The 19,396-nt window shown below is 36.1% G+C and overlaps 2 protein-coding genes across 8 annotated transcripts in view; one reads left to right on the top strand and one right to left on the bottom strand.

The window, feature by feature from the left end:
* LOC131168637 (uncharacterized) overlaps nt 1-16,025 on the top strand; it is a 36,828-nt gene extending 20,803 nt beyond the window's left edge. For 2 of the 7 annotated variants that reach the window (XR_009140364.1, XR_009140368.1), the window contains 3 exons: nt 7,340-7,450; nt 7,559-7,773; nt 11,733-12,140. Coding sequence is in view for 1 of the 7 variants with exons in the window: in XM_058128231.1 (XP_057984214.1) it covers nt 7,340-7,450; nt 7,559-7,660 (213 nt within the window). In the remaining 6 variants the exon portion in view is untranslated. Of the gene's footprint in view, nt 1-7,339; nt 7,451-7,558; nt 7,937-7,990; nt 8,341-11,732; nt 12,141-15,901 lie in introns of those variants that run through there. The other 5 variants (XR_009140365.1, XR_009140366.1, XR_009140367.1 and 2 more) reach the window with 5 other exon arrangements.
* LOC131168638 (uncharacterized) lies at nt 15,761-18,921 on the bottom strand. Its single transcript, XM_058128232.1, has 2 exons — nt 18,486-18,921; nt 15,761-16,497 (listed from the first exon to the last, which is right to left on the bottom strand). Exons 1-2 carry the CDS (start codon nt 18,648-18,650, stop codon nt 15,898-15,900), a joined length of 765 nt encoding a protein of 254 aa, XP_057984215.1. The 5' UTR covers nt 18,651-18,921; the 3' UTR covers nt 15,761-15,897.
* Between the last annotated feature and the right edge of the window lie 475 nt (nt 18,922-19,396).

Below are 19,396 nucleotides of genomic sequence, written 5' to 3' on the forward strand. Positions count from 1 at the left end.
TTCACGTTATTGGTTTTGTTAGAAGTTAGAGGCAGGGTTAGTCGTGGCTCATGTTGGCATATGGTCCTACACTCCTTCTAGGTCTGCTCTTAGGTTTTATTTTTGGGTTGAGTTATTTGTGATGTATGGTCTCTGTGATCCTAAATGGATAAAATGAGGAGATCTTATTGTCGTGAAGTTTCTAGAGGAGAGAAAAGGGGAGGCAGGTTTACTTTGAGTATTCAAAACTTCTATGTTTATTAAGGAGTGTAGGTTGAGGGATTTACTTATAGATAATGCTTTATTCTCCTAGTCTGTGGGTGCGGAGAGAGTGGTTGCTAGTCGTTTCGATAGGTTCTTGTTTTGTTTTCAATGGGGAAGATGAGTTTCCCATTCTCTCTTGTGGCATTGTATGGACTAGTGTCAGTTCATTTTCCAAATTGTTGGGGTGGAGCAAGGTTAGTGGGGTCCTACTTCTTTTAGGTTTCAAACATTTGGCCTGATGATTAGTCGTCTTATGCTTGGTTAGGAATACTTGGCATGAGTATGTTGGCTTGCTTGGAGGGGTTTTGTGTGTGTGTGTGTTGGGGTGGGGAAAAGGGGGGGGGGGGGGGGGTTAGGTTCATGAAAAAAACTTGAGCTGCTTAAAGAAGTGTTGAAGATGTGGAATATTAGAGCTATTAGGGATATGAGAGCTTAGAAGACTAGCATTCTAGAGAGCTTGATCCTTTGGATAGGAATGAGGAGGAAAGGAGCCTTTTGGAATGTGAAAAGGTAAAGAGGTTTTCATTGAGAAACGAGGTGGAGGCGGTGATATTTAGCAAGTAAGAAGTTAAAGGCAGAAGAAAAATTTCAAATGGGTTAGGGAGGTTGATTGCCATTCTAAATTCTTTCATAGGTTGGCTAATGCAAGTTGAGAAGGAATTTGTTAGGGAATCGTAATGAGATTAAATATATATATTTTTCACAAACCTTTATATTGAGGAGGATGTGTGTAAGCTTGTGTTTGAGGGTTTAGAGTGGAATCCTACTTCTAGAGATCAGGTGACTCGGTTAGAGAGGCCTTGAGGAGAGTGAAGTGAGGTGGTGATGTTTGGGATAACAAGGGATAAGGCTCCGGGTCTTGAAGGTTTGAAATAGAAATCTTTTAGGATTGTTGAGATGTGATTAGGGTGGATTTGATGAAGGCATTTAATGAGTCCTATTTTAATAATGGGGTTTTGGTCGGAAACATTTACTCTACTTTCATCATTTTGGTGCATAGCATGATTTGGTGTATGGATTTCGTTTATTTTCGGCCTATTAGTCTAGTTACTAGTTTGTATAAGAATATTGTTAAGGTTCCTGTGGATAGGCTGCTTTTTCTGATGTTTCTCAAGGTCAAAGTGATTTTGTGGCGTTAGGCAGATCATGGTTGCTTCCTTAATGGCTAGTCATATTGTGGAGGATGTGCATAGGAGGAGAAAAAGAAGAAAGGGGTGGGTATGTTTAAATTACAACGAAATGGTTTATAATTGAGTGGGTTGGAAAGTTAGTAATTGTTTTGGGAGAGGTGGCGTGCTTGGATAGGGTTGCTCGTCTTATTCTTTTTTAGTCATTATTAATTGCGAACCTAACTTGCAGTTTATGGCTTTGAAGGTTGTTAGACAAGAGGATTTGATTTCCCCTTTTTATTTGTTCTTGTTAGCAATATCTTGAATAGTTTGGTAGATATGGCTGTGGATAGAGGAGAGGGTTTGTAAGAGGGATTGGGGTGGGGAGTGAGTGGGTTGTGGTATGTCATTTATGTTTGCAGATGACACTATTTTTCTTTGAAGATCACATGGAGTCTCTTTTTGAGTCTTTTTTTTTTGGAATGTTCTGATCATCTTACATCTTGTTGAGAGGGTTTCAGTTAAAATTAAATTTGGGTAAAAGTGGAATGGCATGTATTAATTTGAGTTATTAGATCTTTGGAGTTGGCTTCTTTAGTTGGGTGTGGTATCCTTGATTGGCCTTTGATTTATTTTGGAGTTCCTTTGGGTGGTAATCTTAGGTCTTTTGGTTTTTAGGCTGTTGGGTAGGGAAGGCGGCTAAGCATCTGGATGGGTGGAAGGGTGATATTTTGTTTTTCTCTAGGTGGTCTTTCCTAGTATCCCTCTTTATTTTCCCCATATTTAGAGTTCGTGCATGGGTAGCTAAGAGTATGTAGAGACTCATGAGAGTTTTTCTTGGTTTGGGTTTGGGGTCGGGGTGTACAAGAATTATTGAAAAACCAAAAAGTAGACCGAAGTACATCTCGGTTCAATGTTTTGGTTCCCAGTTTTTGTTTTTCAATAAATTTTTTTTTTCTATTTTGGTTTCCAGCATAAAACCAAACCAAAAAATCGTTTAAATTAAATTGTTATAATTTTATATAATATTTATAATGATCTCTTAGATCTCTCAGTTCTTTCATTGCAGGGTGTCTTGAGAAGACCCTTTGAAGAAGTAGAAGTCCTCCAAGCTATTAAAAATTGTAGTGGGGATATAACACTTGGACTGGATGTTTCTCCTTGGCTTTCTTTCAAGCTAATTGGAGCCTTCTCAAGCGTGAGATGTTAAAGTGCTTGAGGAGTTCCATAGATCAGGAAGATTCGTCAGTTGCATCAATACCACTTTTGTCACTCTTGTTCCAAAGAAAGTTGAGGCTATTAACATCAAGGATTTCTGCCCTATTAGCTTGGTGGAAGCATTTATAAAATCATTGCCGAAGTCCTAGTTGAGAGGTTAAAAAAAGCAATACCTAAAGTCATTGGTCAGTATTAGCATGCTTTTGTGGCTGAAAGATTGATTATGGATGCTGCCCTTATTGCTAATGTGGTCGTGGGTGCCTATTTGAAGGAGGAAAAAAGGGGAATAGTGTGCAAGCAAGATATGGAGAAAGCATTCGATCATGTCTAATGAAACTTTCTTCTGTATCTCCTCAAGAAAATGGGCTTTGGTGAGCTTTGGTGTGGTTGGGTTGCTTAATGCATTAGAACCGCTGGCTTTTTAGTGCTCACAAATGGCTGCCCTTCTGATTTCTTTTGCTCCTCAAGAGGCTTGAGACAGGGAGACCTTTGTCCACTTTTTTGTTTATTTTGGTTGTGGAGGTGCTTAGTTTCATGCTGTTGAAAGCTACTGAAGGAGGGATCTTTAGAGGTCTCAAGGTGGGTATGAATGGAAGGCTTACAGAAGTTTCTCATCTCTTTTCGCAGATGATAAATATTTCACAAAGATGACCCCCTTCATATCCTCAACCTCCGATGCATTTTGTTAGGACTTGAGGCTGTCTCAGGCCTAAAAGTGAACCCAGTAAATGTGAGCTTGTTCCAATTGGATAGAACGAGTTGGGGGAGGGGACCTTCCTTGCTGGTCTTTTGGGTTGCAAGATGGGATCCTTTCCCATTAATTACCTCAGTCTCCCCTTCGGAGCCAAATTCAAAGACAAAGGAGTCTGGGACCCTATTATTGAGAAGTTTGAAAGGAGATTGGCAGGATGGAAAAGAAATTTCTTATTAAGAGGTAGACTCACCCTCATCAGGAGCACTTTGACCATCTTCCAATTTATTTCGTGTCCCTCCTTCCCTTACTAGCCTCAGTTGCTAGGAGATTGGAAGGAATTCAGAGAAGATTTCTTTGGGGAAGCTTAGGTGAGGAGTTTAAATATCATCTTCTTAGATGAGGAGTGGTCAAACAACCCATTTGTTGGGGAGGTTTGGGGTTGAAATCCCTCCTCAATTTCAATAAAGCCCTTATTGGGAAGTGGTTATGGAGGTTCATGAAGGAGAAATACCACTTTTGGTGGGATATTATTGTGTCTAAATATGGGCTTGAGCATAAAGATTGGACAACACACAATCGAAGGGGACCCTTTGGTGTAGGAGTTTGACAATTCATCAGGAAAGGATGGGATGATTTTTTTCCAATTTTTGACATGTTAAGTGGGAAATGGGGCCAGGGTTTATCTTTGGCCTGATGTGGTGTGAGAACATTAATCTTAGAGCTGTCTTTCCTTCCATCTACAGCTTGGCTTGTGAGAAATTGCCCTTATCAGTCATCATCTCCAAATCACTGATTGGGGAATTTTCTGGAATATTCCTTTTACTAGGAATGTGGCAGATTGGGAACTTCATGCACCCTCTGACTTTTATGGAATTCTCTACAAATTCTGTTACCAAAACATCCCCAACAAACCAAAATGGGCTTTGAACAAAAATGGTGTTTTCACTGTTAAATCTTTCTACAAGAAGCTCACATTGTTGGGAACAAATTGCAACAACTCCCCTTGGAATCACATTTAGAGGATGGCAGCCTCTTCAAAGGTTGTTTTTTCCATTTGGGAGTCTGTACATGGAAATGTTTTAATCCTTGACAATCTGTAGAAAATAGGGTTTACAGTGACAAATAGGTTTTTTCTTTGTATGGTTGATGCAAAATCAATCAACCACATTCTTCTCCACTGCCCCTGGACAAGGAACTTGGAATTTGGTTCTATCCTTGACTGGACAGTAGTGGGTTATGGCAAATTTAATTAGAGGGGGGATTTGGGCTTGGAAAGGCATTAGAGCCACCAAGGGGAAGTGAAAGGCTTTGAACCTGATTCCTCTCGCCATCTTTTGGTGTGTTTGGAAAGAAAGAAATAAGAGATCCTTTGAAGATTCAACTACTCCGTTTCAAACTAGCAAAGACCAGTGTATTGCTGCTGCCTCCAGCTGGCTTAGTGGAAAAATTGTTAATGATAATAATTTAATCCTTGATGTTTGTGACACTCTACAGAGTGGTTGATGTTTTGTACCATGGGTTGGCATCCCCTTGATGCTTTGCTAATATAATTTTCTCTTTATTGATAAAAAAATATTTATGATGATCTGTTGTATGCTTACATTCATAAATTATTTAATCATAATTTGTAATTCCATCTTTTGAATGATTGATGTTTTATATTTTCCGTTTTAAAATAAATCTTAACTCAAAATATTAAGAGGTGGGTAGTATGGACTTACCTTTTATACAGGTGGAGAGGCTCCCCCACCTTATAAATTGTCGATGTCGGACAAGTAGCCAAAGGGGGAATTGCCCCTCTGGTCTGTGCAGCAGAAAAGGAGCTTGCCTGGCCTGTGAACTGCAATTGTCCATGCCTAGCCTCCCTTTGCAAAACTCCCACATCGGTTGTGCATGGGAAGGGACTAGATTTCCCTTCCTATAAATACCAACACCATCCTTCTTGCTTTTCCAAGTCATGTAGTGGGCTTAAGAGCCAAGCCAATAGCCTTGTTAAGGCCATGGTTGTTCAGAGTGGGCTTAAGCTCTAGCTCTCTCAGGCCATGGATGCTTATTATTTGTCCCGGTAGTTTAAAATTTTGAAAAATAGAATACAATTAAATTGAACCAGAGAACCGGTGGTTTGTTTTTTTTTATTAATTGACGGTTTACGGTTTGGTTTCGGTTTATTGTATTTGAAAATCGAGTGGTTCGGTTTGGTTTTTGATTTTTCCAATAAATGAACCCTTAGAACCGATTACACCCCTAGTTTGGGGGAGAGGAAGTGGAGTTTGGGTCTTGGTAAATTGGCGTATTAGAACATTTCTTTAATGAGTAAATGGCTATTGCGGTTTTCATTAGAAGAGAATTCCTTTGGCACAAAGTTATTAAAAGTAAATTGGGCATGCAGGTAAATGGGCAAGATGCAAATATGAAAATAAGATGTCCCTTTGAGCACTCTGAGGTGTATTTCTTAGCTCTATTATCTCTTTATTCCTTGTGCCGAATTTGTTGTGGGTAATGGTTTTCATATTCATTTTTTGGGAAGACAATTGGGTGGTTGATTATGTGCTTTTCATTTCTTTTCCTCGTCTGTATCATACCTCCTCATTGCACAATGGGGTTATTTATTCTTTTTTAATCACTAATGGGGATAACTTTCCGTAGGTCTGTTAATGATAGGGAGGTGGAGGAACTCTCTTCTTTGTTGTGCTTGTTGAACGGATGTTGCCCTTCCAATAGGAAGAACGTTTAGCGGTAGGTTCTAGATTCATAGGGATTATTCATTTAAATCTTTCTTTGAGCATTTGATTCTTGAAAACATGCCATTTTCGCTTCAGCATGGTACTTGACTAAGATTAAGGCTTTTATTTCGTTGGTTTACAGAGCAAGTGGTTTTTTAAGGCTTTATTTCTGGATGTGAGCAATCTTTGTTTTGATATATCACAATCTGCCTCGTCATTTTTTTTTTTTTTTTTGCCATTGTTCTTCTCATGGAGGTTTGGAATAAGTTGCTCAGCTTTTTTGGAGATAGCTGGGTTTGCAAGGATTTGGCGGAGGATTTGTTGGCAATTTCTTTTATAGCATTGGGTAGGAGTGGAGTTGGATGAGCTTGTGGAGGTACAGGTTTTTGGCCGTTTTGTGGGTATTTGGTTGGAACAGAATGCTTGTATCTTTAAGAAGAAGCATATGACTTGGTCTATGCTCTGGGATTGGTGTGTCTTGGATGTACAGCATGATTGGATGGACGTGTTATTTTGATATTAATTTTTTCTTTTCTTTTTCTATAAAAAATTAAAGCAATTGCTCTAATTTTTGTAATGACACCTATATAACATGATAATCATATTAATATATTGCCTATTTATTGATGATTGAGACATCTCTAGATATGACAAGTTCTGGGGATATACCATATTCTTCTGCTCCACTTAACTGATGACTTGTTAGACCGCAGTCAAGAAAGAACCTTGCGTTGGCATGGGCAGTTGTCTGCAAAGTTGGTATGATGTTGTGGATACGCAGACCTCAAGTATGCTTTTGGAGATTGGTGATTGTTGACTGTTTATTAAAACAAAGTTGTAGCATCCCTGAATCGTGGCAGAAAGCTATTTCTGAACCAATTCTTCAATGCTGTCCTGTAGAGTAGAACCATATTAGGCAATCCCATTTAATTTCCTCATGGAAGTCTCACTAACAAAACAAAAAGAATGATTCTATGTCACTTTTTCTGGTAAAGCATATTTAATGTTGAAGACTTCTTGAACAAATTATTAAATAACTAGCGCAAATTATGTTGTAAACCTTTGAAGGAGTTTCTCCAATATAAAGCAAGTGCAAATGCAACCCCCTGGTGTGCAAAGCTCCCACACCATATTGGAGATCTGAGGAGGGTATGACACACACAGCCTTACCTCCACGCTTGGAGAAACCTGACTTGAACCAGTGGCCTAATCTAATATACAGTGTTGCAAAAAGGAAGGGGGTGGGGTAGGCATTTGCATGCCTTGAGGTTGATTGATTTCTAGGGAGCATTCTCCTTCCTAGTGATTTATTTCATTCTCTGCAGCTTTTAACTGCATTGATTTATATTCAGGACTATGAGACAGATGAGAAGTTTTCCATACCTGATGATCGCATAAGTCACTTGCTGCCCTCTTCCTACCAAGATATGATTGTGCGAGTTTATTCCAAAAAGCCTGAACTGGTTTGTTAACTAAATTGCGTTTTTTCTAGTTAATTAGACATGCTTTTCTGCATAATAATTCTTCTCTCTGTGCTATTTTTCTTCTAAAGTTTGAATTAAACATTACAGGTAGGAGCAGTTTCTGAGGCTTTTGAAAATTTTCAGTTGAAAACATATGGAGTCAAAGCACAGGTGCATGCTACCCCAGAGAAGAAAAAGCGACGAATGTGAGGCTGCAGATGCAGATGTTGCGTCTCTATCTGATCAAAACAAGATTATTTCAGTTACAACAAGAGGAATTTATACAATTGTGAAGTTTCTACATTATTTTTGCAACTAAGCTAGTAAGCTGGTCCTCTCTCTCTCTCTCTCTCTCTCTCTCACACACACACACACACACACACACACACACACATTTTGGTTTTGGGAATTTTGATTGGATTAGCTTTACATCTGTATTATTAATTAATAATAATAATAATAATAATAATTATTATTATTATTATATGCTTATCTTTATTTAAACTTTATACCATAGGGAAAGGCACTGATATTACACAGCTTATATACAGGTGCCCCACAGCCAACTCCCATAGGCACAATACGTTGGCATGTATGTGTTCAATTTCAGTCATTCTTGTTGAAATATGGCTTATTCTAGAAGCCTACCATTGCCATTGAAGTCTTCAATGGTGGGCTAATTTTTCAAAGGTAGGTGATTAGTGGTTGTAATAGTGGTTTTTCCTAACCTATATAAACCCATCACCTCCATTTGTATTCTCATCCCCAAAATTTGCCTACTTCTCTCTTAGGCACATTCTCTCTTCTCTCACTCATTTTGTAATATTTATACAATAGAGAAATATTGATTGATAGTGTCCGAGGACGTAGGCACAATTAGCCGAGTCTCGTTAATTTTGGTGTTCTTCCGTTTATCTATTCAGTAGTTAACTTTTGTCGGGTATAGTTGTAGTAATATATTGTGTTAATTACATGTCTAAGGAAAATTCTGTCTAGGAAAGAGGGATTTAAGCGGTCTGTTGTGACCCCCCACTTCCCTGGGAATTTACCTGGTGTAATTTTGTATAATTATTCACTTTCTATTTACCTCTACAATTGTAACTGTGGTAAAGTTAGATGGAACAATCTCAAGTTTCACAACAATTCTCAACCTTACTCTCTGACTCGCGGACATGAATCTCCATGTGGAAGGATTCAATCTTGGATCAATGAGTGTAAAATGGATTTGTATAGCTGCTCCTGAATTTCTTTTGCAGGTACATTTCCATCTTGTTAATTTGTAAAACCATCAAATTGAACTCTTAAACTGGGCATTGAGCAGCAATTAGCTGCAAAGTTTTCTGGAACCATTATGAAGCAGGTAAAAGCTCATAGTTTTATTGAGCTTCGTCATGCTACTTGTAATATCTTGAAGTGCTTGGGCTTGGGCTTGGGCTTGGTTGAGTTGGACTGGGCTTTGACTGAAGCCTGTCCCTTGCACAGAGAGAGAGAGAGAGAGAGAGAGAGAGAGTATATATATATATAAATGAGGTGGTGGCTCAAATCACGGGAGTAGACGAGGGGGGGGGGGGGGGGGGGGGGGGTGGTGGTGTCCGAATAGGAATGGTAAGAAAATTGGGGTTGGGGTGGTGGTGGGCGTGGGGGTTAGTGGCCCGTGATATCCCTGAGCAGTGAGCAGGTACGTAGCCTCTTCTTTTGATGGCACATGCGCCCCCCTCCCACAAAGTCAAACACCACCGGAAAGAGTTTGCAGGCTTCACGTGAATTTTACCTTACTACCAAGAAAGTTTTTCATATATATATATATATATATTGTCGGTTACGTAGAAAACAGACACGTACAAAAGCATCACTGGTATCTCTCCCTACATTTCTATTCTTTCCCACCAATTAATTTTCCCGGTTCCATTCTATAGTATGTGCGTTTGTAAATATATTATTCAGATAAAACAAAGAGATGAAATAGTTAAATTAGATTAAAAATACGCCATCATGATTAGTTAATGCAAGCTAATAATATATATAAGAACAATTTTTTTCCTCATTCATTGTCATTTTTTCCCCAGGTTTAATTTAGTCTGAGGCACTTGGTGCACAATCTGTGATGAGCATACTGGACGCTATATATATATATATATATATATATATATATATATATATGGGAGGTCAAACACTACTTTTGTGTAGGGTGGAACTTAACTTACGTCCGCCATCCCCTCCAAGGAGTAAGTTAAGTTCCAGAAGTGGCTAGTGAACCCTCGTTCAAGCCAAAGTATTTATCTGGTGACTTAAATTACAAATTTATTGAATTTTGAGTTTAGTCCATGGAATGTTTTTTCTTTAAGAATTGAGGCAATCGTAATAAAAGTATTTAGTAGTGTATATTTAAAAATTTATTTTTATTATAAATAAAATGACAATCTAAAGCTTTTTATGAATGTATGACTAGAATATGTAAGGGATATTTTTTAGTTTTAAATTTTTTATGGGAATATGTATTCCTTTTATATTTTGTGTTGGATGAAATGATATAGAGTAGACAATGAATAACTATTACCTACTATATTTTATTTGAAAAAAAAATATAACTTAAAATATGTTAAATTATGACAATTGATTGATTCTTAAAATATAAGTTCCATGTATAACAAGCTTCACATATACCCAAGCCCTCAAGAGTTTTTTTAAGTTATTTGGCTTGTTGCCATAAAAAAAATGTTTTTGAATTTGCAAAATGAAAAGGAAGAGAGGCAGACAATACGTTTAGGTAGTAGTGGTATGAGAGGATGTCTTAATCTTTCCTTTCGTAAGCGAATCTCCCTTGTTAAATGCCCCTTAAATTTTTTGTGGATAAGCCTTTATATGGGGTTTATGTAAAGATATCCCAAAAAATAATATGTATGCAAGAGTAAAAAAAAATAAAAATTTAAAATTAAAGTAAATTAAAAAAATTAATTAATTAATTAATAATAATAATTAATTAAATAATATATATATAATCAAACCTTCTTGAAGAGGAAGGTTGAATTCAATTGAATTACAGAGAGCCTCCTTGTGCTAGTCACTCTCTCTGTCCTTCGTCCATCTCTCTCCCTAGATTTCTCGACTGTCTTTTGGCCAAATCGAAAAATAAACACCACTACGGGGTTTTAGTGACAATCCTTAACAACTTAATTGGAGTGGAATCGTCATTTGAGAGATCTTAGGCGCCACTCTAAAACTAAGGTAAGGGAAGTAGATTATGTCAGTTATTTTCAAAATCAAATCGATTAAATTGAGAATTTGGATATCAAAATATTATATATGATTTTTTTGAATTATTTATGCATATGGAAACGGTGATTTTTGGTTATTATATATATATTTGGGGAAAACCAGGTGAGTAGGGTAATCATCTCCCATTTTCTTGAAAAGTGTATATTGTGAATTAAATAAAAATTATGAAGATGATCAGATCGTTGTTTTCTACAAAATATATTTTTTCGGGCAGTTTATTATATTATGGTATAAACATTTAAATTGTGTGGTATGAGTGTAACTCTTTTTATTAAACTTGTTGAAATATGTTTATGGTTTTATATTGAGTTTTTATGGAATTATTGAGAATAATTCGGAATTTGTGAAAATGACGGCTTTACGTTGAGTTATGATATGCCGATTTTATACCGAGACAGAAAGTGACAGATTTTATACAGATTGATGAAAATGAGATCAAGTTATTAATTTATTACCTAAAATGCAATATATGGATTAAGTATCTCGTGGGTTGGTACCGTAGCTATAGAGAGGAACTATAGTGCAACCATATTGGTGTGATAGTATTGGTATGGAATGGTTTGGGCTTGAGTAGAGCTCCTCTTGAAGGGTATTCTAGGGGACCCCTCTTGAAGGATTTCCAGGATAGGGTAGGCAAATCGTACTGACAGACATGACTATATTGACTTAGCATTGGTCGGCTGGCCTGATGCTAAGTCTAGCCTTTGGGTCGAACAACCCGTCATGGGGGTGAAACATGTTGATAGCCTAATAAGGAAGGTACTTCTATGCAGATATGTGAATTAATATATAAAATGAACTACATTGAGACAAATTTATGAAATAAAGGAAAGTTAAGTATTTTAAATATAGGTGTGAGTTACAGTTTATATATGCAGTTTTCTTTAAAGTGAAATCAACGGTTATATTATGTCTACACTAAAAACTCATGCTAGTCACACACCGATAATAATCTATTTCATCTTACTAAAAAGTGTCTCACCCCATTATACAACTCATTTTTCAGGACCTTCCGGTGATCGAGCTTAGCAAGCTCCAGGGTAGGGTGATAGTATAGCGTAGGGTGAATGACTGTAGAACTCAAAAGTATTATGTTATGTTTTAATTTTCCGGTTATGTAATGTGGACGTGTGGATATACTTTATGGTTGTAAAAGTTAGTACTCTGGTATTTTAAATTGAGGATAATTAATTATTTTCATTGCGTGCATGGTAATTGTGGTATCAGAGATATATGCATGAACCATAACACTCTGGACCTCACTCCCGGGTTCGGGACGTTATAGTTTATAACCCTATAATTTCCATTTAGAGTCGTGCATATGCCCTATTAACTATAAGGCAACTAATAGTCTTTCTATTGAATTAAGCCTAACCTTTTGCCATGTTTTCATGTTCTTTTACTACCCATCAAATGCCCCACCCCAATTCCCAAGCTTTAAAAGGCTCTTCTAGGTTTAATAGTTTGGGAGTATGTTTCCATGGCTTCGCTTTTGATAATGAATTACATTATTTTTTGATTGTCTTCCTATTCATGGATGAATCTTGGCCCATCAACTTGAGCTACATTCGAGTGCCATTCTCTTAGCTATGACAAATCTTGGCCTAGTAAGCAAATGTGCCCTTGGGCACTGCTTTTATCATATAATGGAGGAGGAGCTTGATATTTTGAGCCATGGTAGAGCTTGGTTTTATAACTGAGGTTGAGCTCATTTTTTTGAGTTGAGGTTAAGCTCATCATTTTGAGTCAAGGTTGAGCTCACTTCTCGAAGTTAAGGTCGAACTCATCTTTCTAAGTCGAGATTGAGCTCATCTTTTCGAGTTGAGACTGAGCGTAGTTTTCCAAGTTGAGGTGCTTTGGCACCTTCTGCACATTAAATTCTTTGAGCTCATTTTTCCAAGTTGATTTTGAGCTAATTTTTTTGACTTGAGGACATGCTCATCTTTTCAAGCAAAGGGTTGGACTACTTTTTTTTAAGATGAGGTTAAGCTCATCTTTCCAAGTTGAGGTCGAGTTTTATTTTTCCAAGAGGACATGCTTTGGAACCTTGTTTGCATTAAATCCTCCAAGCTCATTTTTTCAAGTTGAGATGGTCACTAGTCCATTCTCAAGGATATTTTCTAAGGTTATTCCCTCCTACTTTAGTGGTGATGGGGACCTACTCATCAAGAGCATTTCGTAAGGTTACCACCTTATGTTCTTAAACCAAGGTGGTCTTCTTTTTCGTGAGTATTTATTAGGATTGCCACCTTCTACCTTAATATCTGTGGTGACTTGCTCATTAGAGGTTTTTTGCCATGTTTATCAACTTAGGTTCTCTGATTGAGGTACCCTTCTTTTTCATGGCTATTTAGTAGAGTCACCACCTCAAACCTATCAACTGAGGTGGCTTGCTCTTGGAGCTATTTGCCAAGATGATCTCATTGGGGTGTGGCTTGCTCTTTAAGACTATTTACCAAGGTTGCCACATCAAGAGATGTTCTGCTCACCATGGTTATTTTTTAAGGCTACCATTTCTAGAGGTAGCCTACTCTTCATGGCTATTCGCAAAAGATTACTACTTGGGGAGGTGACTTGCTTATCAAGGCTACTCTTTATGTTCGCTTTCAAAAGGAGCACGATCAAAGAATTCGAAATGACGGATATTGACCAGTTGGCTCATTTTCTTGGCATATAAGTCGTGCAACATAAGAAGGGAATCTTCATCTCCCAGAGCCATTATGCAAAAAAAGTACTAAAGAAGTTTAGGTTGGACAAATGCAACCCTGTGACAACTCCAGTTGAAACGAGATTGGAATTGAGAAATAATGAACACGGAGATGTTGATCCCACATATTTCAAGAGTCTAGTTGGAAGCTTGAGGTATTTGATGTGCACAAGACTAGACATACTTTATGGAGTTGGACTTGTTAGCAAGTACATGGAGACTCCTAACTAGTCCCATTTGAATGCAACGAAGAGGATACTCCGCTATGTCAAGGATACCATCACGTATGGTATGTTCTATTCATCAAGAGGTGATTGCAAACTTATTGGTTATTCAGATAACGATTGGGGAAGAGATCTAGATGAAAGAAAAAACACGATTGGATTTACATTCTTCATGGGAGGTACAACGTTTACATGGTCATCAAAGAAGTAAACCATTGTAACATTGTCATCATGTGAAGCTGAGTATGTTGCTGTCAGCTTAACTGTTTGTCATGGTATATGGATTAGGAATGTACTGAAGTATATGAGACTTCTTCAAAATTATCCCATGGAAGTCTACATTGACAACCGATCAGCGATTGCACTTGCGAAAAATCCAATATTCCATGAAAGGAGAAAGCATATTGATACTCAGTATCATTTTATCAGAGAGCATCTCAAGAAGAAAGAAGTGGAGTTGATATCTTGCAGAACGTATGATCAGATTGCTGACATTTTCACGAAACCACTTAGGCATGATATTTTTACAAGACCGAAGACAATGCTCGAATTTACAAAATCAGGAGAGTCAAGTTTAAGGAGGGATGTTGAAAATTAAACTTGACTAGAGTCGTTGGCAGCCGCACCAACCAGCCGCTTCTATTGACATTGGAGATTGGCAGCTACCAACCTCACCAACCAACCCATCATTGTTGATTATACTGTTCTAGCAATTGCTATAAATAGATGTATGTGTGTGTGTAATGTAATGTGTGGTGTAGAGAGGGTGAATAACTTGAGAAGAGAGTTTGTGTATTTAGAATTCCTCTGTAATATATATATTTTTTTCAGATTGAAATCTATTGAGTATATTTGTGTTCAATCCTTACTGAATTTCAGTCACAACTAGTGATTGAGTGAGTCCCCTCCACCCTTCAGTTCGGAGGCACGTGAAATGCAATCCGAGACACGTAAGACGCCAGTGGTAAAACCCACTTGAGCAACTGTTGAGGCATTGAGCTTATCCCATATAAGGGAGATAGTTTCTGTTCAAGGAGGAGCAATTGGAACTCATAAGTAAGGGGAAAATTGTTGAGAACCCTTCAAGGAAGAGCAGGGCCTCTCAAGAAGATTCAATAAAGGCTCGATGACTTAACCAAGTTGTCAAGGTAGGGATTTGTTGTAACTAAGTGCCAATTAGGATACGTTAGCAACATGTGCCAAGCAATCACGTGGTAGAAACAACAAAGAAAGAGGATTGAGGAAGTTCAGAAATTAAGCAAGAGATCAAATACATAGAGAAAGAAAAGAAGCCAAAAAAAAAAAAAATATTGAGAGAATACTTCTTGTACCTGAGAGAAGATTTATGAGAGAGGCTTGAGTTTTTCTGTTGTGTACGCTGTGTGAATATTGTGAATATTCTTGGCTGGTGTTCTGGAGCAAAGATTTTACATAATAATATACCTATAGAGATACCATGTTATTTACGCTACAATCCAGTATATATTTACATTCTCCTTCATTTTTATTGATTTAAAGATCAAACAACTTGCTATTTTAAATTTCTCCGTCAAATACAATAGAAAAAAATAGAATAATATTTATCACTTGATTACCATTCAAATTTTTATCCCATACAATTCCATTCCACAATCCAAAAATGCCATTAGGGTGATACCATGTTATTTACGCTACAATCCAGTATATATTTACATTCTCCTTCATTTTTATTGATTTAAAGATCAAACAACTTGCTATTTTAAATTTCTCCGTCAAATACAATAGAAAAAAAATAGAATAATATTTATCACTTGATTACCATTCAAATTTTTATCCCATACAATTCCATTCCACAATCCAAAAATGCCATTAGGGTGATACCATGTTATTTACGCTACAATCCAGTATATATTTACATTCTCCTTCATTTTTATTGATTTAAAGATCAAACAACTTGCTATTTTAAATTTCTCCGTCAAATACAATAGAAAAAAATAGAATAATATTTATCACTTGATTACCATTCAAATTTTTATCCCATACAATTCCATTCCACAATCCAAAAATGCCATTAGGGTGATTTCCACCCCCCCCCCCCCCCCCCCCGCTTCTTCCTTTACCATATCCGCTCAAAATTGTTTTTTGTTTTATTCTAGTATATATAGGTTGAAATAAAAGGAGGAAATTCAAGTTATTAATATGCATTTTTCCAATTCAACTTGTGTTGAATCTGGATCTCTCTCTCTCTCTCTCTCTCTCTCTCAGGCCATACTGACAATGCAACTGTCCCCTTGATCCTCCTCAATATGGGGGTTCCCAGAATCAGTAACCGGCGGCCACCCAAACTGAACCGCCACGTCCAGAAAATAAAGCATGCAGAGGAGAACAAGACAGCACAAGAACATGGGAATTGGCCCGAACATCCAGAAGAATAGAGGGAAAGAGAAGTAGAACGCCCTCAGCCCCACCGACCAATAGCAGCTCCCTCTGTTCACGATCCCCGCCACGTACTCCGTCGTCAAGCAGTGGTGCTGATTCTCTTCTCGCCGGCGGTGGCTGCCGAGGTTCTTGAAAGGAATGGTGATGAGGAAGCTGGCGTGGCTGTAGTACCTAATGGACTGCACGTTCAGAAAGAACCCCACCAGGAAGCATACCAGTATGGAGAAGAACTTTATGGAAAATCCTAGCTCGCTTCGGTCTCCCAGCACCAGCGGCAGCCCGGCCGACCGGGTCCAGTCGCCGCCAGTCATTAGGACTGCTATGATGGAGCTCAGGGTGATCGCCGTCGACGCTAGCAGGGTCGACGCCATTATGTTATTCCTCAGCGTCTGCACTGCTAGGACTCCGCTCTTCCCCGCGTCCTGCGTTGCATGATTTTGCATATAATAAGAAGAGAGAATTTCATTTCAGTTTTTATTTTTTTAAAATAAATTTATCAAAGAACAGATTGAACAAAGGCGTTGTCTTTAATAAAATTAAATTTGTATAAATTTAAATAAAATTAAGAATTATTTTATATTTTATTTTATCCAAATTAAACTCCATGCTTAATTTTAATATTTTGCATCCAACATTTTATAAAAAGAAAAATTCCTCTATTAGTTTGGAATTGAAAAATCTAATCATTTTAAATATATCAACTTAAGTGTATATTAAAGAAATATGAGGCTCAATGTCTCTTCCGAAAACTTAAAAAAAAAAAAAAACCCATCAAAATGCCTAAATTAATCATTTTGGGATTTAATAGTATCTTTATTTTGACTAACCTATGAATTTTAAATTTTAAATTTAAATATATTTGATCAAAATTTAATATAATTTAATATTATATTTTATTAACAAATTTATAAAAATTCAAATTCAATACCTTAGATTAACTCATATTTGAAATTTAAAAATTTTGAGAGAAAAATACTAAAAATTATTTTTATATTTAGTTATTAGTAAAAATAAAAATAAAAATATATAAAAAATAATTAAATAAAATTTAATTTTTCACAAATAATATTTAATTTTCCTTAATTTCTAGTTATATTGAAATTAAAAATAAAATTTATTTTTACTACAATATAATTTGTGCAGAAAATATAGCAAAAAATATTTTTAATTTTTAAATTTTTTTTCAAATAAATTTTATTTTTTAATAATTCAGAAACTTCACCCACCATTTTGTCATTTTAGATATTATGATGCGACACCAAATCCAAAAGTAACAATCGCCAATCTATTAATATACCCATTGATAATTTATCGGAACAAATTCTCAAACAGAAATTGAACTCTTGACGAAAGTGATCAGAGCTTTAAAAGAGAGATTTTCAAAGGTATTTCACTATTAAGTTCTTGGTTTTATAAAATACCTCTGCAAAAATATTGATTGAATAAAGATTGGATGGCAATATAAGAAAATTCTCAACGTCATAAAATAAAATAAAATAAAATAAAAAGTTATCAACGCCGCAAAAACCACATTGACACATTCTATGCATACAAGATTTTTTTTTATTGCATTTGTTTAATATTTTTTAAATATACTTTCATAATAACATTGGTCGAGTTAAAAATTAACAAAAATATAAAAAATTAAATTGTACTTCTTATAACTAATTTATAATTACTTGTATATATATTTTGATAATTCGGAATCGGAACTCCAATAAAAAAAAAATATAATTGCTCGCATTTAACAAATACCATATAAAATGTACAATTCATTCATGATTGATTCACTTTAAACATATAAAATATTGCCAACTAATTACATACAAAATGTCATTAAGTTGTTAAAATAAAAAACAAAAAAATTAATTCGATTTAAAGTAAATAAAAACAGGCATCGTGAATGTGTATACGCAACCAAAATTAAAATATATATATATATATATATATATGTGTGTGTGTGTGTGTGTGTGTGTTAATGATGGGAGCATAAAATTAATTAAATAGTATTAATTAAGGAAGAAAGAAAAAAAGGGAATTAAAAAAATAACCTCACCTCCATTAATTATAGCGCAAACCCAGAAGAAAAATTCGTATAACTAATTAAAATCGTACGATTAGCATATAAATATTTATAATTAATTCACTTCAAACATCCAAAATATTGCCGACTAACACATAAAAAAAATGTAATTAATTAAGTCATTAAAATAAAAAAATAAATTTCATAAACAAAGTAAACCAAGTAAAAACAAATTACAAGCATCACAAATGTGTATCTACAACCAAAAATCAATATTAAAAAAAATGTTGATGAGGGGCGCAAATAATTAATTAAATAATTAAGGAAGTAAGTTAAAAAAAAAAAAGAAGAAAATTCAGAGAGAGAGAGAGAGGGGGAAACCCTAACCTCCATCATAGCGGAAACCCAGAAGCGGCGATTGATGGCGTTGATGCCGAAGATGGTGGTCTTGGGGTGATGTGTGATGCGATGAAACAGCCAAACGTGGTAGGCCACCATTACCATCAGACCCATTGGAACCAACGCGTAATCCAGAATTGCTTCCTTCTCCATCTATATCCCTATTTACCAACCCAAATAAATCAAACCCCAAACCCAAAACATGCACCTTTTGATCGATCCGCCTCGTTAATTTCCTCTCTGTAATATTTGGTAATATGAGAGAGAGAGAGAGAGAGAGAGAGAGAGAGAGAGAGAGAGAGTTTTAATATTAAGCAGGAAGCTGGAAAGGTATCCAAAAAGGTGTGCAGAGGATTCGGTGATTTGTGCGGGGGAGGGGAGAGAAAAGGGTTAGTGACGCGTGATATCCCCGAGCAGTGAGCAGGTACGTGGCCTCTTGTTTTGATGCCACGTGCATCCTCTCCCCTAAAGTCAATCAACACAGAAAGAGTTTGCAGGCTTCGCGTCTATTTTATCTTAGGAAGGTATTTTTTTCTTTGGTTAAGCACCACGAAATAATAATAATAATAATAATAATAATAATAATAATAATAATAATAATAATAAAAACCTCCTGCGAGAGTTTTATGCTCTTGATCATTTAGAATAATTAGAGTGTATGGATGCATGTACATCCATGTGTACATATCATATGTATAAATAATATTATAATTTGGTGGCATCTTAGGTACGAGGCACAAACACGTACAAATTAATGCATCAATACTTTGTATCTCTCACTATATTTTTATTAGAGATAACAAAATGGATGGAATCCAACAGATGATTTAATTTAAATCAAATTTGAATTTAGTATAAGATAACTTGTTTAATTTGATATATATATATTATATTAAAAA

This window comes from Malania oleifera, chromosome 11, assembly GCF_029873635.1.
Source record: "Malania oleifera isolate guangnan ecotype guangnan chromosome 11, ASM2987363v1, whole genome shotgun sequence".
Taxonomy (NCBI): domain Eukaryota; kingdom Viridiplantae; phylum Streptophyta; class Magnoliopsida; order Santalales; family Ximeniaceae; genus Malania; species Malania oleifera.